The following is a 17,774-nucleotide window of genomic DNA, read 5'->3' on the forward strand; positions in this document are numbered from 1 at the left end:
TCAATAGGTGATTTATACCTCTAATTAAAAAGAAAAAGTAACAAATGAGAGATATAAAATTCCTACTCTTATTTTTTTCTATTACAATCTATAAATTTCGAACTAATTTTTTTTTTATTTAGAAATCATTAATTTTATTCGTCTAAAGAGGAAATTTACTTCTTTATCTCGTTGAAGATTCTAGGGCGACCATATATACCCGTGCTAATCTCCGAGGATTAACCGTAGTAGACAGAAATCCCAGAGGTTATTCGAGCGAATACGTGACTACTACAGGATTTTCAGACTGACCATTCGTATATCTATATCTTAGCTTAACCTTTTTGTAAATATGTTCGTTAGAAATATAAAGATTAATGACAAAAAAAAGAAAAAAAAAGAAGTTTTAATTTTTCTATAAAAAAGTTGTTTGAAGAAGGATTAAAGTCTCGGAATATATTAACAAACGACACATATATTGAATATGCACCCCACGTATTAACTATTGCTACCCCACGAAACAATGACGTGATGTTGGACATGTTCGGTTGTCATCCATTTAATAGTTAATTTGCATTCAACTCGGTACATGGACGACAATATTGTACAGGTGTAATACACCGCCAACATATCACATGTGCATTTTGCTTGTAAACCAACATATCTTTATTATATAAATTTAATATAATATTAATTTTACGAAATAATTTTTGAATGGTTGAATCGTAATCGCAGGACATATTCTCTTCGTTAATTTTGTAGCAAAAGTAAAGCTTGTATTAAATCAAAATATCGATTATTGCATGGCATTTAACAGAGAGAAAGAGAAAGAGAAAGAGAGAGAGAGAAAGAGAGGGAGGGAGAGAGAGAGAGAGAGAGAGAGAACACGAGAGAAAACGAGTTTCATACAATAGATTGTTAGCAATAACCCCATCAGAACATGATTATAAAATCGCACACACGCTGTATTATCTCAAATTAAACAAATACAACCACAACTTCGTACATATCGTATTCCTCTGATTTACTTCAAAGGATACAATTGACGAATGATACTTTGTAATTATATATAGAAATCAACTATTGTTTATCAAACTCGTGTCCTTTCGAATTTTATTAATTCATTGATAATATTTGAGATTAAATATTGTACATTTACATAAAAGGAGAATCGACCGAGCAAACATGGATTCACGTACTTCACTTTGATTTGTTACAGAAGGCAACAAGTGTCCAACCCCAGGTTGCACGGGGCAGGGTCACGTGACCGGACTCTATTCCCATCACCGCAGGTAAGCAATTATCGGTAATTAATCCGCGCTTTACCCTCTACCCCGTTTGATTAGACAGCTACGCGTTTCTCTGCAGTGAAATCGAATTTCAATAGTGAATAGAAATGAACTTTATCGATCGGTTCGAATTCCCGAATTAATGAAAACAACAAAATTAATATTAATGTTTATTTGTTCACAGTCTTTCTGGTTGTCCACGAAAGGATAAACTAACACCCGAAAGTGAGTATTTTTTTTATTTAAAAAATTCCTTATCGTAGTGCATCTTCTTTTTGCGAGAGCGCCTTTTTGAAACGACGAAGTGAGGGAGCGATAATTGCGATATATTAAAAATATTCGATGATGAAAGATAAAAAACTGGTTTCATTACAACGTTTCTTCACATAGTCGCGAGTACATTAAAATCGACATATGAGATCGTAAAACGATCAACACGAGGAAAAAACGAGCCTGCGTTCCATTATGTGTGTCTGTTTGTCTGTCTGTCTTTGTTACACATTTTCTGTGCTTTTTGTTTGCGGGGTAGAGAGCTTTATTTATTGCGTTCTGTTCCGTTTCATTTATCTCGTTTTTTGTGTTCGTAGTTTATTATTATATAGTAGAGAGTTTTATCACCACACTCGAACTTGGTTTTCTTGGACGTACCTACGAACCTGTGGAGAACTCGAGACACGAGAAGTGCGAAGGACCCTCGGCATTCCGTGTGCGTCTAACTATCGAACGGAGGATTATGCGATTGAGTATTATTACCTTGCGACTTTTCCTTCGTCAGCCTTTTAATACCCATTTAGAAATCGTAATAAGATGTGGCATACATGCCATATTTTACTTGTTATAAATCATGGCCACCTTTAAATGTACTACGTCGTACGAACGAAATTCGTTGAAATTTCAAACGACCATTCGAGCGATATCTCACGCGTCACTTTTTGCAAATTCAACCTTCGCTATATTTTTACGATCACTTGCACTACATTAAAACACAGGTACATATTATCAAGCAGTACGAAACCAAATTAAACACCTTACTTTGCTACTAGTGTCCTTCCAAAAAATATACAGTGCTTTACAATACACGAAATACTTCAAATCGCATTATAATTTATCTCTCTATTAATTATATCTTTATCTCTTGTGTTTCTCTCTACCCGCTTGGTATATTTGATTGTAATTACACATTGATTTATCGTTATTGATAACGTTGTGTAATCTTACTTATTATTCATTATTCCTGTAATCCTATAATCTCTATGCTACACATTTTATTTTTACGTGTTTTCTGTTGTTTATTTTATTAAAATGTCTCGATCTCGAACCCTTTTGATATCCACGATAATCGATGATAATCCTATCTTATAATCCTTGTACTCTTTAGAATGATAATAGGAGTAATACTCAATCGTGATAATTATACTCAACGCATAATATTTGATACTATATCCATGTTTACATGGTTGTACTAGATATGACAAGCTCATAAGCATAAAAAATATTCCTCCATATTCCGTGTGTGTGTGTGTCTCTGATCGGCGCCACGTGTCTCTGGGTTCTCTCTAGTTCTAGCGATGCATGAGACTATTTTGAAATGCCCGACGCCTGGTTGCAACGGCCGTGGTCATGTCAGCTCTAATAGGAACACACATAGAAGCCTCTCCGGGTGTCCCATAGCTGCGGCAAATAAGCAGGCCGCACGCGAAGCACGACACAAGGCACAAGGTAAGGTAAAACATCGGCATCCCTCGCTCGAGCCCCATTCGCTGGTCAAGAAAATCCTGCCACAACATCAAGCCCTATTGTGAGATAAGGATTAAATGTTAGAGGTAGACACAGAGCGTAGGTTGTTACAGGACACGTATTCAATTTTCGATCTTGCGTCTTATAAAAACAATTCGATAATTATTTCGAGTTTATTCTTTGTAATACATATTTGACAAATTTTCTTTAAAAGTCATATAATATTTAAATAAAGGAAGAGTGAGAGAGAGAGAGAGAGAGAGAGAGAGAGAGAGAGAGAGAGAGAGCAGTTTCGATGTAGTATCGATGAACTTCTTTTGATCTTAATTTCTACTTAGTAGAACTTTCTACTTATTTTCTATACAGCTTCTCGTTATGACATTATATCTCAAATGATTAATTTTTTTTAACAATAGTGTCAGGAATACCTCCAGAATATATCAGCACAAATCTACTGCCACCATCAATGGACAGCAAGTCCTATTCGCAGTACTCGTCCGCGGGTCAAGATACAAAGCCAGTGATAAGTTCCTTGACTTATGACTACTATGCCTCGACGAAAAGCACAGGGATAAATGTGAAGCCTCCGAAAACGTCGGAGGAAAGTCCACCTTCTCGTCCAAGCAAGGTAGTTCCTAAAACCGAGAACATGACCGCAAGTGGTAGTTGCTGCAATCCTTTACCAAGTAGAGGTCAAAATACATCGGACCTGTTGGTACCTAAAACGGAAGATACTGTATCGTGCCGTGTGAATTCGCCACCACCGCCTCCTCCACCAACAGTTCGACCTACATACGACTCTTATATGAATCAAGACTCAAATTCCTCTTCACTTTCATCAATGGATGCGATGGGGTCAAGGGGTACCATAGGAGGAAGTATACATCACCCTAATCAGCATCCAACACATCATGTTTTGCCAATGCAACCGACCGTTGCTTATCCCATGCCAATGGTCGAAGACACGAGAATGAGTCATCAAATGTCACAAAGATCACCGTACGAGTCTACAGCAATGATGGCTGCTGCTGCAGCCGCTGCAGCTGCTGCTACTACTAGCGAAGAACTTTATCATCACAGATCTGCCGAACACGCGAGAGCTTATATGCATCCGGGAGCAACCAATATCGCACGACCCGTAGTTACATATTCGAATGAGATCGCCGCTGCGAGAGGTTACGAAAATGCAATAGCCAACGCTGCTAATCATCGACCATACGATCCAGGTACCACGTCAGCATACGAAAGATACGATGCACAAACTTGTGCTCCAATCCAAGCTCAACAGCAGCAGCAGCAGCAACAACAGCAGCAGCAGCAACAACAACAACAACAACAACAACAACAACAGCAACAACAACAGCTGCATTCAAGATCGAATATGTATTACTTAGGACAGACCGGCATGACGCCCGAAGAACAGGAACGCGTTTATCATCAAGAAGCTGCAGCAGCCGCACAACAACATCAAATGGTTATGGCTGCAGCTACAGCAGCAGGCATGATGAAAACAGAGGATGGTGGGTATTATTCATTTATAAAAGCATGTAATATAGCTACAATTTTCTTCTTACGATATGAATAATTATTCATGATCATTTTAATTATTTCTATACACATTATAGTAAAATGCGTGACAGTAGCACAAGTTCAACAAATGCAAAAACCTGGTGGTCCGCCAACTTCTCCGGGTGGTTCAGTAATGGATCTATCCACGTCGAGTGTTACTTCGACCAGTCCACAGGTTGGTTAAAATTTTGCAATATTTGAAGAGTAACATCTATTTGTGAAAGAAATTTCATACGACTTGTCAAAATTATTTCCAGGCTCCTCCTTATGGATCAAGCAGCCTCAGTCCTCAATATGGAGGAGGTCAAACTGTCGGAGGTAGCCCACAAGCTGCTGCGAGTCCTCACTTGACTGCTAGTCCTCAAGTCCCTAGTCCTCAAGGCCAAACATTGGATCTTAGCGTGAATAGACTTCATAGGTAATTATTTGATCCAAGAAATTAAAATATTATTTATTTTGATAAAAATGTACATAATTCGATATATTTTATTTTTCTAGTGGTGCACCAAGTCCTCAATACTCCACGGGTCATGGAGAAGCCGTGGCGGTTCCAGTAGGTCCAGGTTTTCCGGCACCACGACCAATCGAGGAACAGACCGAACCCGTGGACTTCTCTACGGCGAACGAACCAGTCAACTTCAGCGGGGGTCCAGGAATCAGGCCTGTCCCAGGATTCCCACCACCCGGTGTGCACGTTGCTGCATATAGTCGTGAAAGTACCCCCGACAGTGGAGGTTCCCACTACATGGACGCCTACCGAGATCCTACTGGTGAGTTATTGTCGTTTATTGCATTATCTCTACTATAGCCCGAACACTCGAAAATAAATTATAACTCTTAACTGCTTACTTCCTACTGATATCCTACTTCAGGTTGCTATTTAAAAAAGTCAAGTTCCCACTTTTGTATGTAAAAAAATTCACAGTGATGAAAGATAGTCGGTTATAACAAGGTACCGTAACGTGAAACGTTAGCTTGTCGTTACGTCGATGTGGTTATATCTACCGATAGTAGTAAGGGTGGCAAAGAGAAAGTTCGCGGATGAAACGCGCGGAAGAGAACAAAGAGTGCGACGCCCTCGGGGTTTCGAGAAGCATGAGAAACGTAGGAGGGTGAGAGAGAGATACGTGGTTACAACCGTCGAATAAAAATTCGCCAGAACAGTACACGACTGCCATAATAGGCACCTATGGCCCAACTCTCATTTTCCTCGGTCTCTCTGTGCCTTGGCATTCCAAACCACCTACGCGTCCCCTCTGTCTCTTTTGCTCTTTATCTCTCATATTCCCCATCTCTTTCTCCCATTTTCTCTCACGCTCTTTCTTTCTCTCTCTTTCCCTCTCTCTCGCTCTTTCTCTCTCTCTCTCTCTCTCTTTCTCTGTTTCTCTGTTTCTCTCTTTCTCTCCCTCTCTCTCTCTCTCTCTCCCTCTCCCTCTCTCTCTTTCTCTCCCGTACACACGTACATAGACACTCGCTCACTCTCTTTCATTCTGGACGTTCACAGTACACCCTTCCATATCGAACCACCCACCGTGACGGTACACGGCCATTGTTAATTATCAATATTTCGCGTACACGAAGCTGGCAAAAGTCCGGTGCGGCCAATATTGTCCGGACTCAGACGCTGGGGAGTAGTTATTGAAATTGAAACATTCGAGCGCACACTACCATGTTCGTTCGCCATCAACGTGTTCCTGCAACGTCGCGCATACCGTCCTTCCATCCGTCGGCTATTTGCACTTCACGTTTTTTCTCTCACAACGAAATGAATTCTTGCCAGTAAATAAACGTGTAGATTATACAACGGTTAATCAAGCAACTCGTTGCTCGCGCGACACACCTTTATCCTTTTCGATCTTTTTTATCTTTCTTTAGTCCATCGTGTTCTATATAATATTCTAAGCATTAGATATGTTTTTCAGTGAAGTGATAAGTGAATTAATAAAATTCAAACTATATAGTGAAATTAAATACATTTGAATGAAATCTCGAAAACGTAGGTTTTTCTGTTTTCCTCTAAAACAAGCTATATCCAATAATCATTGTTTTAATCATAATTGGTATGATATTTTGTTTATAGGATATGGACCCATGAGCCCACATCCAGGTTACGGTATGGCTGGTGTACAACCAGAGTATCCTGGAAATACCTATACTCCCTACCCCACCGCTGGTTACAATTGTGGTGGAACCTACCCTGCAGGTCCAGTTACCTCCGGATACCAAATTCCAGCAGGTTATACCCCAGCACCGTGCTACAGTATGCCGCCGCCACAGCATACCGTCGGACCTCTCGATAAACCATCTGGTAAAGATGACAGGTAAGAAATATACAATACGATCACATTTATCCATGATTCTCTAAAATTCATTTTTTAAAGGAATTGTACTTTCCCTTTCGGTAATTGTAAGAGTCTGCTCATCGTTTATAATCAATTAAGTCTTATTTCAAGTCAAACATACGTCCAATAGTAATAACAATAGAGACATGACATATATATAATAAAATATCTTTATAAGATAAATAGAAAAGCAACACCCATACGACAATTTCGCACGAGAAGATCTATATATTTGGTACTTGCCTTGCGGAAAGGGTCGCGCGAATCTCTCTCGCGATATATTCGCGCCTGAAGCTCGAAAAGGCGGAAAGGCGACGGCTAACATCGACGGACGGTGCAAGGGGAGAGGCTACGCATACCTACCTCCATTTTGTTAATTAAAGTAATTACTCTTCGTACCGAAAGTGCCAACCTTATTCTAATTGACGTAAAGCTTGGCGGTATGGTATAGAAGGCGCGGTTCAAGGCATGTAAGAGGTAGAGAGAAAGAGAGATAGATAGATATAGAGAGAAAGAGAGAGAGAGAGAGAGAGAGAGAGAGAAGAAAGTATAGAGGAGAAAGAGAAGAGAAGCGTAGTAGAGAGGACAAGCCAAAGTATGGATAGAGGTGGTGAGCTGCCGAGGGAGGATAAGGTTGAAAAGGAAGGTGAGGTAGTTGCTACCGTACTGGATTATAGGGCTAGGGCCGCTGTCCCGTTAGAGTTAGAGCTCGGAACAATGTCTTAGCTACAACTGGATTCGTCTCTTTCATACACGTTGCTTAAACAAAATTTGACGTATCGACAACAAATGATAATTTTTACTATATTCACATATTCATGATACATTTATAACATATTAAATTCCACGATCATATTTTTCAAATATCTTGCAGTTTGCTAATAAGAAAATGGCTCTTCTAAAAAAGAAATAACTTACATCAGGTAATATGTCTATCTGCTTCGAGCTCACCGAGCAATGGGCACGGGTTAAAATTCAGAGAGGATTCTATAAAAATGGGTTCCTTGGAGTTAGGAATTTAACAGCGTATGTAGTTAGATATACGGCAAAGGCAGAGGAAAGCGGTTAGAGACGAAGACCAGAAAACAGGAAGGCAGATAGGGCGAAGCCGGGGTCGAACCAGTGAATTGCACTCAAGTCCGCGTCCGCTGGCTCGGTTTCCCAGCAATATCGTGGCCACTCAAGGGTCATCGAGGTTTTCAGGGCATCTCATAGCCCACGGTGAGTTCGCCCATCTACGAGACCAGGAGGAGACGAGCGAAGTAGGAGCGAATCGTCTGCTTTCATCGATTCCGATCCACGTGTTCTCCTTTCGTCCCTCTTTCCTCTTCCTCCTACGCGTATTCCTTCTCTTTTTCCGTGAAAAGGAGGGGAGCATTTTTCTCGACTGTTTCATATATCGTTGCTTGTGATCGCAAATGCGAAGAGGAGCATCGGTAGAAGCAGCAATAGTAGCAGGCAGTCCCCTTTCCGAGAAAAGTTGCAGAACGCAATAAAACTTCTCGCTATTGTATCTCGTTCTCTTTCTCTCTACACCCACTCCTTTCTCTCTTTCTCTCTCTCTCTCTCTCTCTCTCTCTCTCTCTCTTTCTCTTTCTCTTTCTCTTTCTCTTTCTCTTTCTCTTTCTCTCTCGCTTTCTTTATTTCGGAGGATAGCGTGTTTAGTTAGAAATTTGCTCGCACACGATCTAACGATGTAAACCATTGTTTCATAAGAGAAATATTTTTCGGATAGCTTCAGTCGACCGTGGTCGTTTGGTTAGATTGTCTACGATTATTCTTGGAAATAAACTATTGCGCGTTCAACGCTAACTATAGTTTGGCGAGTCACAAAACGCGATCTCTTCGTAGCTCGGATGGCAGGCACATAAGTGAGACGAGCAATCGCGTTGAGATTGTTTTATTGTTCATCTTGTTCCGTGCAGTATGAATATAAGGAGGCACACGTTGAATTTTGCACCTCGGCCCGCCCCTCGTGGCCGCGACGGCAAGGAGCTGATACAGTGCCCCACGTCGTCCTGTGATGGCATGGGTCATGTCTCGGGGAACTACGCTACCCACAGAAGGCAAGGCAGCATTGACATTGACATTGACATTGACATCGACGTTCAGATTATATACATATACCAGGTGCGACATTTAAATGGGAACATCTAAATATCTCCGTTATTTATAGTTTTATGTAAAAGAATACAAAACAAAGTTATATTATTCCAAGGGGTACATCTGATAGCAGATAGAATTTTTTCTTCAGGTTACATTTTACGAAATCTTAAAATCATCGAAATTTTTTTAAATAGAACTTTGCAATTGTTTTGCATTAACTGATTCTTCGTGTTATTCTGATTAAAAAACTATTAGAATACAATATAAAAAATTATTAGTTGGCGAAGTATTTTGAAAAAATATTTGATGGTTCACATAACTGTAACAAATCGTATCTTTTTCGGTTAATGTTAGAAAAAATTGTTACAGGAAAAAAGTAAATGTTTCTACTTTTTTTGCAACAACAATAATGCTCATGCAAAAGAATATGATCATGAATATGTAGGTCACCTTCAACCTTTCATCTTTTTCTTGTTTTTTCTAACTTTAACCAAAAAAGAAATATAGTTTGTTACAATTATATGAGAATTACCAAACATTTTCTCAAAATACCTCGAAAATTTATTATTTTTCGACATTACATTCTAATACTGTTTTATTCAGAAGAATCGAGAAGAATCAATTCATGCAAAAAATCTTACATTTCCTTTGAAAAAAAAGAACACCAACGATCTTGAAATTTCGTGAGAAAGATAAGCTTGAGAAAAAATTCTTTTCATCGTCAGACGTGCCCCTTAAAAGATTGTAGAACTTTGTCTTGTACATTTTATCGATGAAATCATAAGTAACTGAAATATTTAAATTAACTAACGTTGCACTTGGTATATATTTTGTATTTAAAAAGAGCGATGCAGCACGCACGAACGCACGCTACACACAAGTATACTACATATGTACACGTCACCGAATCCTTTTATTCTAATCTAATCAATAATAGTTTTCTCGTAAAAGTTCATTAATTATTATCGATTAACGCGACCAATTAAGAGTAATCAAAAAACACAGGAATTGTTCTCGCTAGATGATTCTCGTCCGTTTGATCATTTATTTTCATTTTCATCTTGGATTACAAATTCCTGGCGAACGTAAGCATATGTCTTTATGCATATGTATAAAATCAAAGCGTCTACACTAATTGTTCAATTTTTTGTAAACATCATATATATACATCAATGTATATGTATGTATAGAATACTTTATATGGGAGTTTTGCACCATTGCGTGTCGGTGATTCGTAGTGGCTTCTTAGGTGTTTTTGCGTCATCGAACATACTTCTAGAAAACCCTCCTTCCTAGTTGAGCCATTTTGTATACTCGATATAACTGCTGATACTAGCTTTTACATGAGTATGATATGACCTTGTGTTTTTCTCATAAGATGACTCTGTCTGTCACCCTCTCTCTTTTACTCCATTTATGTCTTTTTTACATGCGTAAATATATATCTATTGGTTTTGTAATACAATACGTTATATCAAAGTGTGTAGATAAGTTTCGTGTTGAATGAACTTTTTCATTTCCTCCCATTTCGACCCGACCCCTACGAAAAGGGATGACAAAATCATGATGAAAAGTGCTTTCATAATTGTGCGACAGAAGACTTGTCCATTTACGAGGCTTTCATCGGCGTAAATCTTGTTACAGTAGCGTAAGTTTTTCGGACTCGTATACTCGATCACCAAAAATCCGCCATATTGATCAGCTTTCGCCAGCCTCAGGTGGGCAGCTTCGTAGCGAACTGTTGTCAATGACCATGTCAGAGCAGAACCGTGACGGAGAAAAAAGAATTGAATGACTATCGAAAATATTTTTTCGCAGCGCAATTCTAATTCATGCAGAAACTTCAATAATTGGCAATTGACGAGTTTCACTGGGGTCAGGTGTGAGTGTGCTCCCTGCTCTCCCTTTCAGTGTTCTTAGAGTAAGGCTGACCTTGTGTTGATACGAACCTGAAACGCGATCGACCTTACGAGCGACACCTCATGAGTGATCCAATTGGAACACGGCGTTGCCATTTGCATGCTACTTAAATCGATCTTCGTTGATTGCCCGTTTCAAATGTGCAATTAAAGATACATCAGGCTTTCGAGGACAACGTAAGACCTGCATAATCCTTGTACGAATACGCATGCGATTACCGAAAAAAGAAATAAAAGCACAATATATCGCTACCAAATTTTTTTCGTTTGAACCGGATGCAAGGCAAGTCGTCCAAGTTTGACTCGCGCGAAAAGTTATCCTTTTACAATAACGTAGCAAATAAGAAGTCTAATTGGGTGATCTCGGTGAGGCGATTTTCCTCAGTATTACCTTTGTTTAGTACGATGTAATATGTTCCATCGGTAATGGATAACCACCAAAATGGAGCACTCGGAACTCATCGAGGTCTATCCTTTTAGATCACACAAAACCAATGATGGATCCTGCCTTGAAAATTCGATGTAAGTATTCTCGCAAACCTCGTGGCAACGTCGCGTGAATTGCATGCGATGTATTGCTGGAGACCTTGGATGTTCTTGAGGTGTACGTTCGTGATCGAAACCATGAAGATTACAGCGTTGCAATATTTTTATTTAGCGTTTAATAATTACGATATCATTTCAGAGAGATATTTAGATTACGCGTACTCGTTTCACCGAATAGAGCAGCGCGTAGTCATCATGGTAAATGTTGAACAGCTTTAACTTGACTTGGACTGTCTTTAACTTTTAGCCTCTCTGGTTGTCCGCGAGCCGATCGTTCTCAAATTCAAGCGCACTCTCAAGAGCTAAAGTGTCCCACGCCAGGATGTGACGGGTCTGGACACGTCACAGGAAACTATTCGTCTCACAGAAGTTTGTCCGGCTGTCCACGAGCTAATAAGCCGAAAAGCAAACCCAGGGATGGGCAGGATTCTGAACCATTGAGGTCAGTTGCCTCGGATAATCGTTATACGCACCGTTGTCTTTTTCTCATTCGTTTTTACACACCTTCCGTATATCGTAAATCGTGGGCTTAGCTAACTCGGCGATAGAGGTGATTTCGATGCCTGTGGCAGATTGAAATTTATTCTCTCATAAACATATATATTTTCAAATGAATTTGCTAGTAAATCTTAAAGGTTCGGTTTCGTGAAATTCTGATCTTCTCCAAGTTCTGCAATTTGCTGGGTCGGTAGTAATCGCTATCTCAATTTGCGTTTTCGTCGCGTTCGCACGTTACACGTAGCTAAAGCAGGTATCTACGTGACCGCATTGCACGTACCAAGATCTGCTACGAGACCAAAAGGGGAAACCCATCCACGTACAACCACGTACTAACTCTCCCTATCCGAGTAAAGGCGAAGACGCTGACTAATAACTGGCGGTTTCCGCTCGTTTCACGCTTACTCTGTGTGGATGGATGTTGTACGGTGCTGGTAATGGTGGTCTTACCATTTTGAACTACAGATGTCCTATCCCAGGTTGCGACGGATCTGGCCATGCTACTGGCAAATTCTTGTCACATCGCAGGTAAGACTAACGAAGATAAGCAAAGAGAACAGTAGCCCATTTCTGCCTCAGCACGATTACCTCAAATTAATTTATATCTATTAATTGAAGTTGCAAATCAAATTGACGAGATTTCGTCGTTAGAGAAAGTGCTTCGTATCGAGGCATTGCGAATATTCACTATCGGTGATATTATTCGATGTTGCATATTACAGCCAAGAAGCAAGGATAGACATGATAATCCGCACGTGCATTTAATATATATATATATATATATATATATATCACGTGAGAACTTTACTTTCAGACATTTGTTTACTCCATTAACAACTTGAACGCATTACAGTGCATCCGGATGTCCGATTGCAAATAGAAACAAAATGCGAGTGTTGGAGTCCGGTGGAACAGTCGAACAACACAAAGCAGCAATTGCAGCGACGACAGCGATGAAATTCGAAGGTGTCAATTGTCCTACTCCCGGCTGCGACGGTATCGGTCACATAAATGGTTCTTTCTCCACGCATAGATCTCTCTCGGGTTGTCCTATAGCCGGACATGCTGTCAAGAAGCCGAAGTTCGAGGATATGTCCAGCATGTACAGCAAAGGAATCCCCGGTGAGGATTTAGCCGTTGCTTCTGCCTTTTCATGCGTAACAGAAAGATCTCCTGTCAAATTATTGATGGAAGAGTAAAAAATGGAGGGCAAGATATACCGCGTGTATGATATCCAGCTTATTAAATATTTAACTGCGAACAGTCGAGCGTTTTTTTCGAGACAAATTTGACTCGGCCTTCTCGCGCGCAGTAACCATAATTAGAAATGAGATATGCGTTTTGATACCTAATGGGAAATGAAATTAGCATAGAAGAGGCATTAGAAAGAAGAGGCATCGAAATGATTTTACATACTCTTTCATGCTTTCGATGATTCTCATCCAGGCGAGATCATTTTATTTCAATTGTTTTATTGGATCAAATATGTTTGTTGTCTCATTGATCAGCCAATATCGCATTATCATAAACCAGGAACGACTCGTATCTGGATGAGTGAAGTATCGAAATATGCGATATCGCAAATTTTTATTTGTAAACTTGTGCGTATCAGACCTTATACTCAGTCCTGTGCTATGCCACGCTCTATTCTCCATGCAATGATGTGCTGTCATACCAACGATGGTAAACCTTTTCCTTTTCCTTTTTCGTCTTTTTGTCTCCTCACATATCTTTCGATCACTTTTCTTTGAATTTTTTGTATACGACGTTGAATTACGTTAACTCGTTTCTCACGTCACTATGATCCAGATGTGTTTAAATCTGAATTCACTATCAAAGGTTATATATGGTGACGTTAGGAAGAAGCAACTTATGATAATTCAACCGATGAAATACCTAAACCGAAATAAATAACATTACTTGTACCTTCACTCATCTGTCCTCACCTGTTTTTCGGTATCAGTCTCGCGTTGTTACCTCGTCCTATATAATATGCAAGAAAAGAAATATAAAAACAAAGTAAGCGGTATATCATTATGATGAAAAATAATATATTCTGATTTATTCTGGGATCACGATCAGCTCCTTTCCTGTCATTGAGCTTTGAGGAGAACGTTTACTTTTGAAGGTAAGGAACTGACGTACTCGCCACATGTTTTCTATGTGTTTTCGGTGTTATATACAAAATCCACACACCAGTAATTTTACTTTTACGAGACGATGTCCGAGTGTTGGTACTAGTGATAAGAGCATATATGTCTGCATTTTTATATAAATATAAAAAAATAAAATTTATCATGGGGGGTCTGCATTGTAATGGAAAATTGTAAATATTGACAACCAGCACTCGGTATCTCCTATTTCTTCTACTATCTGGTATGATGGCACCTCACGCTGTCCTATGAAATATACCTCGTTATCCTAACTCTTTCACTCCTGCAGCACTTCAGTCAGGTTAGTGCGTCTGTTACTTGATGTATATTACGACTGTGTGTTCGAAAGATCAAAGATTCTTATCATAGTAAATTAGGTTTATAGCGATGAAATAAGTAATCGGCGTAACAGAAACCTGCGCACCTAAGCATTACACCTACAACCATGCCGCTTAATTGGCGGCTCCAAATTGGTCCTCACAGCATATCCCACATATTCGCTACAATACCACGTTTGTAAAGTTTTAGTGCATTTCGATATTGACTTTCCTCTGAGCAAACGCCGAAATGCTTTTATATGAATACGTAGAAAGTCTTTCACAAGAAATATATATGAGCTCTTAATTGACAATGATCAAAGACTTTGAATTTTGCTGTTTCCAGTCAAATTCTTTGTATGATCTAATTTTTATCAATTACTTCAAATATCGCATTTCGGTAAATACTTCTAATTTATAAAGTACTCGTAAATGCAAAGAAACTGCTGGAAACCGTAAAAAGTACTCGTTTTGAGGGATAGTTTGATGAACCGGTCCGTGTCTTTGCTAACTTTAGGGGTGGACGCCGGTGGTCCGGCTCACGGGGGTGCGGTGGGCGCGGGTCAGGGTAACACGAGCGGTGGTGGGTCCACGAGTGCCCAGGGCGAGGACCTCTATACACTGGAGGCTGAAATCACAGAACTCCAGAGGGAGAACGCTCGGGTTGAGTCGCAAGTACTGCGCCTGCGTTCCGACATCACCGCCATGGAGAATCAATTGAAGCAGGGCGAGAAGGTTAGTGTTCGTATGCTCGGTCGATAATCTTTGTACTTTACCTTCTGTTGACAAGAAAGTTTTAATTTTATCTTAATCAATTAAATTATCGAAAATTTCTTACATATCATCTATATTATCTAGTTTTCTATATTATCGACCGTTAATTATGCAGATATTTCATTTTTCTTTTTAGGAAACAACGGCGATAGCTACACGAAACAATAATCTGACGGAGTACTATCAGTCGTTACGCGATAACATGATAACGTTGCTGGAACACGTACGAATACCCAACGCCCCAGGTGGACCGCAAGAGAAAATGGGCCATGAGAATTTTGATAGTTATTTGACAAAACTGCAAACTCTGTGCACCGCCGACGGCTATTGTGCCGACGAAACCAATCGACCGATCTACGAAACGGTGAAAACTGCTCTACAAGATTTCACGGTCCTGCCGACACCCATCTGAGACCATCCCTAAAGTTCAACGATCGAGTACAGTGTCGCTCGAACGTCTTTGATAAAGTGATTAACGATAATGCCCAATTGATTTTACCTATCTGCAGGTAAAGTTCGTGTACACTGTGAAAATGAACTTTGCATTATCGACTAACCTGGCAATTATGTTAAAATTAATTAAAGAGTTAAAAAATACTTTCTCTTAATCGCATAATGATTCGAGTCAGGTAAATAAATTCGTTCAAAATCGTCGAAAATTATTCGAGAATATTTGAAAAAGTAATAGACGATTTCATTAAACGTCTCGATTGTATTCAATGAAATGTGTCAGGTGTCAGAACAAGTTAATTATAAAGATTAAGGATGTCTAATTTCGCGTATAGCGATATCTTTTGTACATACGAAAATTAGTGTCGCGTAATTCTTAAAGTCATCGATGATAACTACATTAGCACTTTGTAAATACACGAAGGAAAGGAAAAGCATTTATATTATTCAATATGTTGTGGTTACTTCCTTAAGGCATGTAAAAAAGGGACTAGCTTAGATGTATATCAGATCTCATTAATATTACTATTGTATAACTGTTATTACATAATTAATTAGCATTAAAATTATCACAGAAGCCAATATATCCGAGATGCCGCTAACGCTGCTTCAGATAAGTCAAAGACTACTTATAAATGATTATTATTGGCGACTAACTTATTGCTAATTAATACTATTAATATTATAGTCATCGTTATTACCACCAAAAACATTTCTAGTGCTACTCCAATAGTCATTATTGCAACTACTACTCTTGCTACTGTCGATAGTATATCGCTATGAATATACCAAAAAAAAAAAAAAAAAAAATACATTTATAATGTCAACGACTTTACGAGAGGAGGAAGTGCGAAAGAGAAAATTCATGTCCATATGCTGTACATAATTACAGAGTAATACGATTATTATAAGGACGTTCTTCAAGAATCGCTAAAGTGTGAAAGGTACGACGAACAACGACAAGTTGAGAAGAATGCGAGATCTGTTACGGTCCATACGTAGCCAACGTGATTAGACGGATGTCAATCTTAAACAAGGTGTATTATCGAATTTATAAAATATACGGGCGATTCAAAAATACACAAGGTTCTAAAAAAGCCGATCGGCCATCGATTGCATTAGATTAAAATGTGATTTGATCCGACTAGATCGTTCATACGTGCAATAATTTTAGGATGCATCGCATTCGAATTCTCTCCATAAAAATCAACTGTGTACCATCGCGGTGATATACATATATATTGGCATAGATTGTTAATGTTCGGTTAATTTGTTCACGTTTTTCTTTGTTATTATACATTCATGTTCGTTTTATTGCTAAAGACGCGAAGAGCATTTGTAAATATTGAGCATTCACGAGCAACGGTAGGTGACAGAACTTTCGATCCCTCCTTTGACATCAGCTACGAATATAAAAAGTTTCAAAGTACGAAAATTCTTAACTATTTGTCGGTGGTATACCGAAGATGCGAACAAACGTCGGAAGAATGTATTTAAACCAAAGGATATCTAATCAGAGGATAAGAATAAATCAAAATAGATGTGTGAGTGAAAATGAAGATTAATCGAAAATTTGTCGATCTTTCGTTATCGTTAATATTATTATTTTGTCATCATCGTCGACCTGCTTTTAGCTCACCGTAGAAAGAAATGGAAAAGCATAAAAACGAATAATTAGAGAAGAATCCTCCTACGAAAATTGTTACCTACTGTTACCTTTCCTCTTCGCGTTGTCAGAATATAACGATTTTATGATTGTACTTATAATTATTATTATTATTATTATTATTATTATTAACTCTTTGTCATTGTCATTAAGATTATCATCTCATTATCGCTGTCGTTACGTTCTCTTCATTATTACGATTACTATTGTTGCCGTTGATGAAGTTCTACTGATATATTAGTTCAATAACGTGCTTTAAGTAAGTATAAATGTTACTCCGATTGAATAAAGGGTATTTATCGATGAATTATCTGCGTATGCATTCACGATTCTGTTTTGAAGATAGCGAGCGATACTTATTCGTTATAAGCTATATAAATACAGGTTGATTGTACTTTCTATTATCAGATAACAAAATGTTCTCGTTGG

At 38.8% G+C, this 17,774-nt stretch overlaps 1 protein-coding gene across 2 annotated transcripts in view; it reads left to right on the forward strand.

The window, feature by feature from the left end:
- Nucleotides 1–17,652, forward strand: part of LOC122632069 (myelin transcription factor 1-like) — a 234,912-nt gene extending 217,260 nt beyond the window's left edge. For both annotated transcript variants that reach the window (XM_043818511.1, XM_043818521.1), the window contains 14 exons: nucleotides 1,199–1,271; nucleotides 1,453–1,493; nucleotides 2,829–2,987; nucleotides 3,422–4,525; nucleotides 4,631–4,749; nucleotides 4,832–4,992; nucleotides 5,073–5,344; nucleotides 6,655–6,895; nucleotides 8,842–8,982; nucleotides 11,735–11,929; nucleotides 12,451–12,513; nucleotides 12,839–13,107; nucleotides 14,973–15,190; nucleotides 15,366–17,652. In XM_043818511.1, coding sequence (XP_043674446.1) covers nucleotides 1,199–1,271; nucleotides 1,453–1,493; nucleotides 2,829–2,987; nucleotides 3,422–4,525; nucleotides 4,631–4,749; nucleotides 4,832–4,992; nucleotides 5,073–5,344; nucleotides 6,655–6,895; nucleotides 8,842–8,982; nucleotides 11,735–11,929; nucleotides 12,451–12,513; nucleotides 12,839–13,107; nucleotides 14,973–15,190; nucleotides 15,366–15,641 — 3,332 coding nt within the window. In that variant the 3' untranslated portion in view covers nucleotides 15,642–17,652. The remainder of the gene's footprint in view (nucleotides 1–1,198; nucleotides 1,272–1,452; nucleotides 1,494–2,828; nucleotides 2,988–3,421; nucleotides 4,526–4,630; nucleotides 4,750–4,831; nucleotides 4,993–5,072; nucleotides 5,345–6,654; nucleotides 6,896–8,841; nucleotides 8,983–11,734; nucleotides 11,930–12,450; nucleotides 12,514–12,838; nucleotides 13,108–14,972; nucleotides 15,191–15,365) is intronic.
- The last annotated feature ends 122 nt before the right edge of the window (nucleotides 17,653–17,774 follow it).

Source organism: Vespula pensylvanica, chromosome 1 (genome assembly GCF_014466175.1).
Source record: "Vespula pensylvanica isolate Volc-1 chromosome 1, ASM1446617v1, whole genome shotgun sequence".
NCBI lineage: Eukaryota > Metazoa > Arthropoda > Insecta > Hymenoptera > Vespidae > Vespula > Vespula pensylvanica.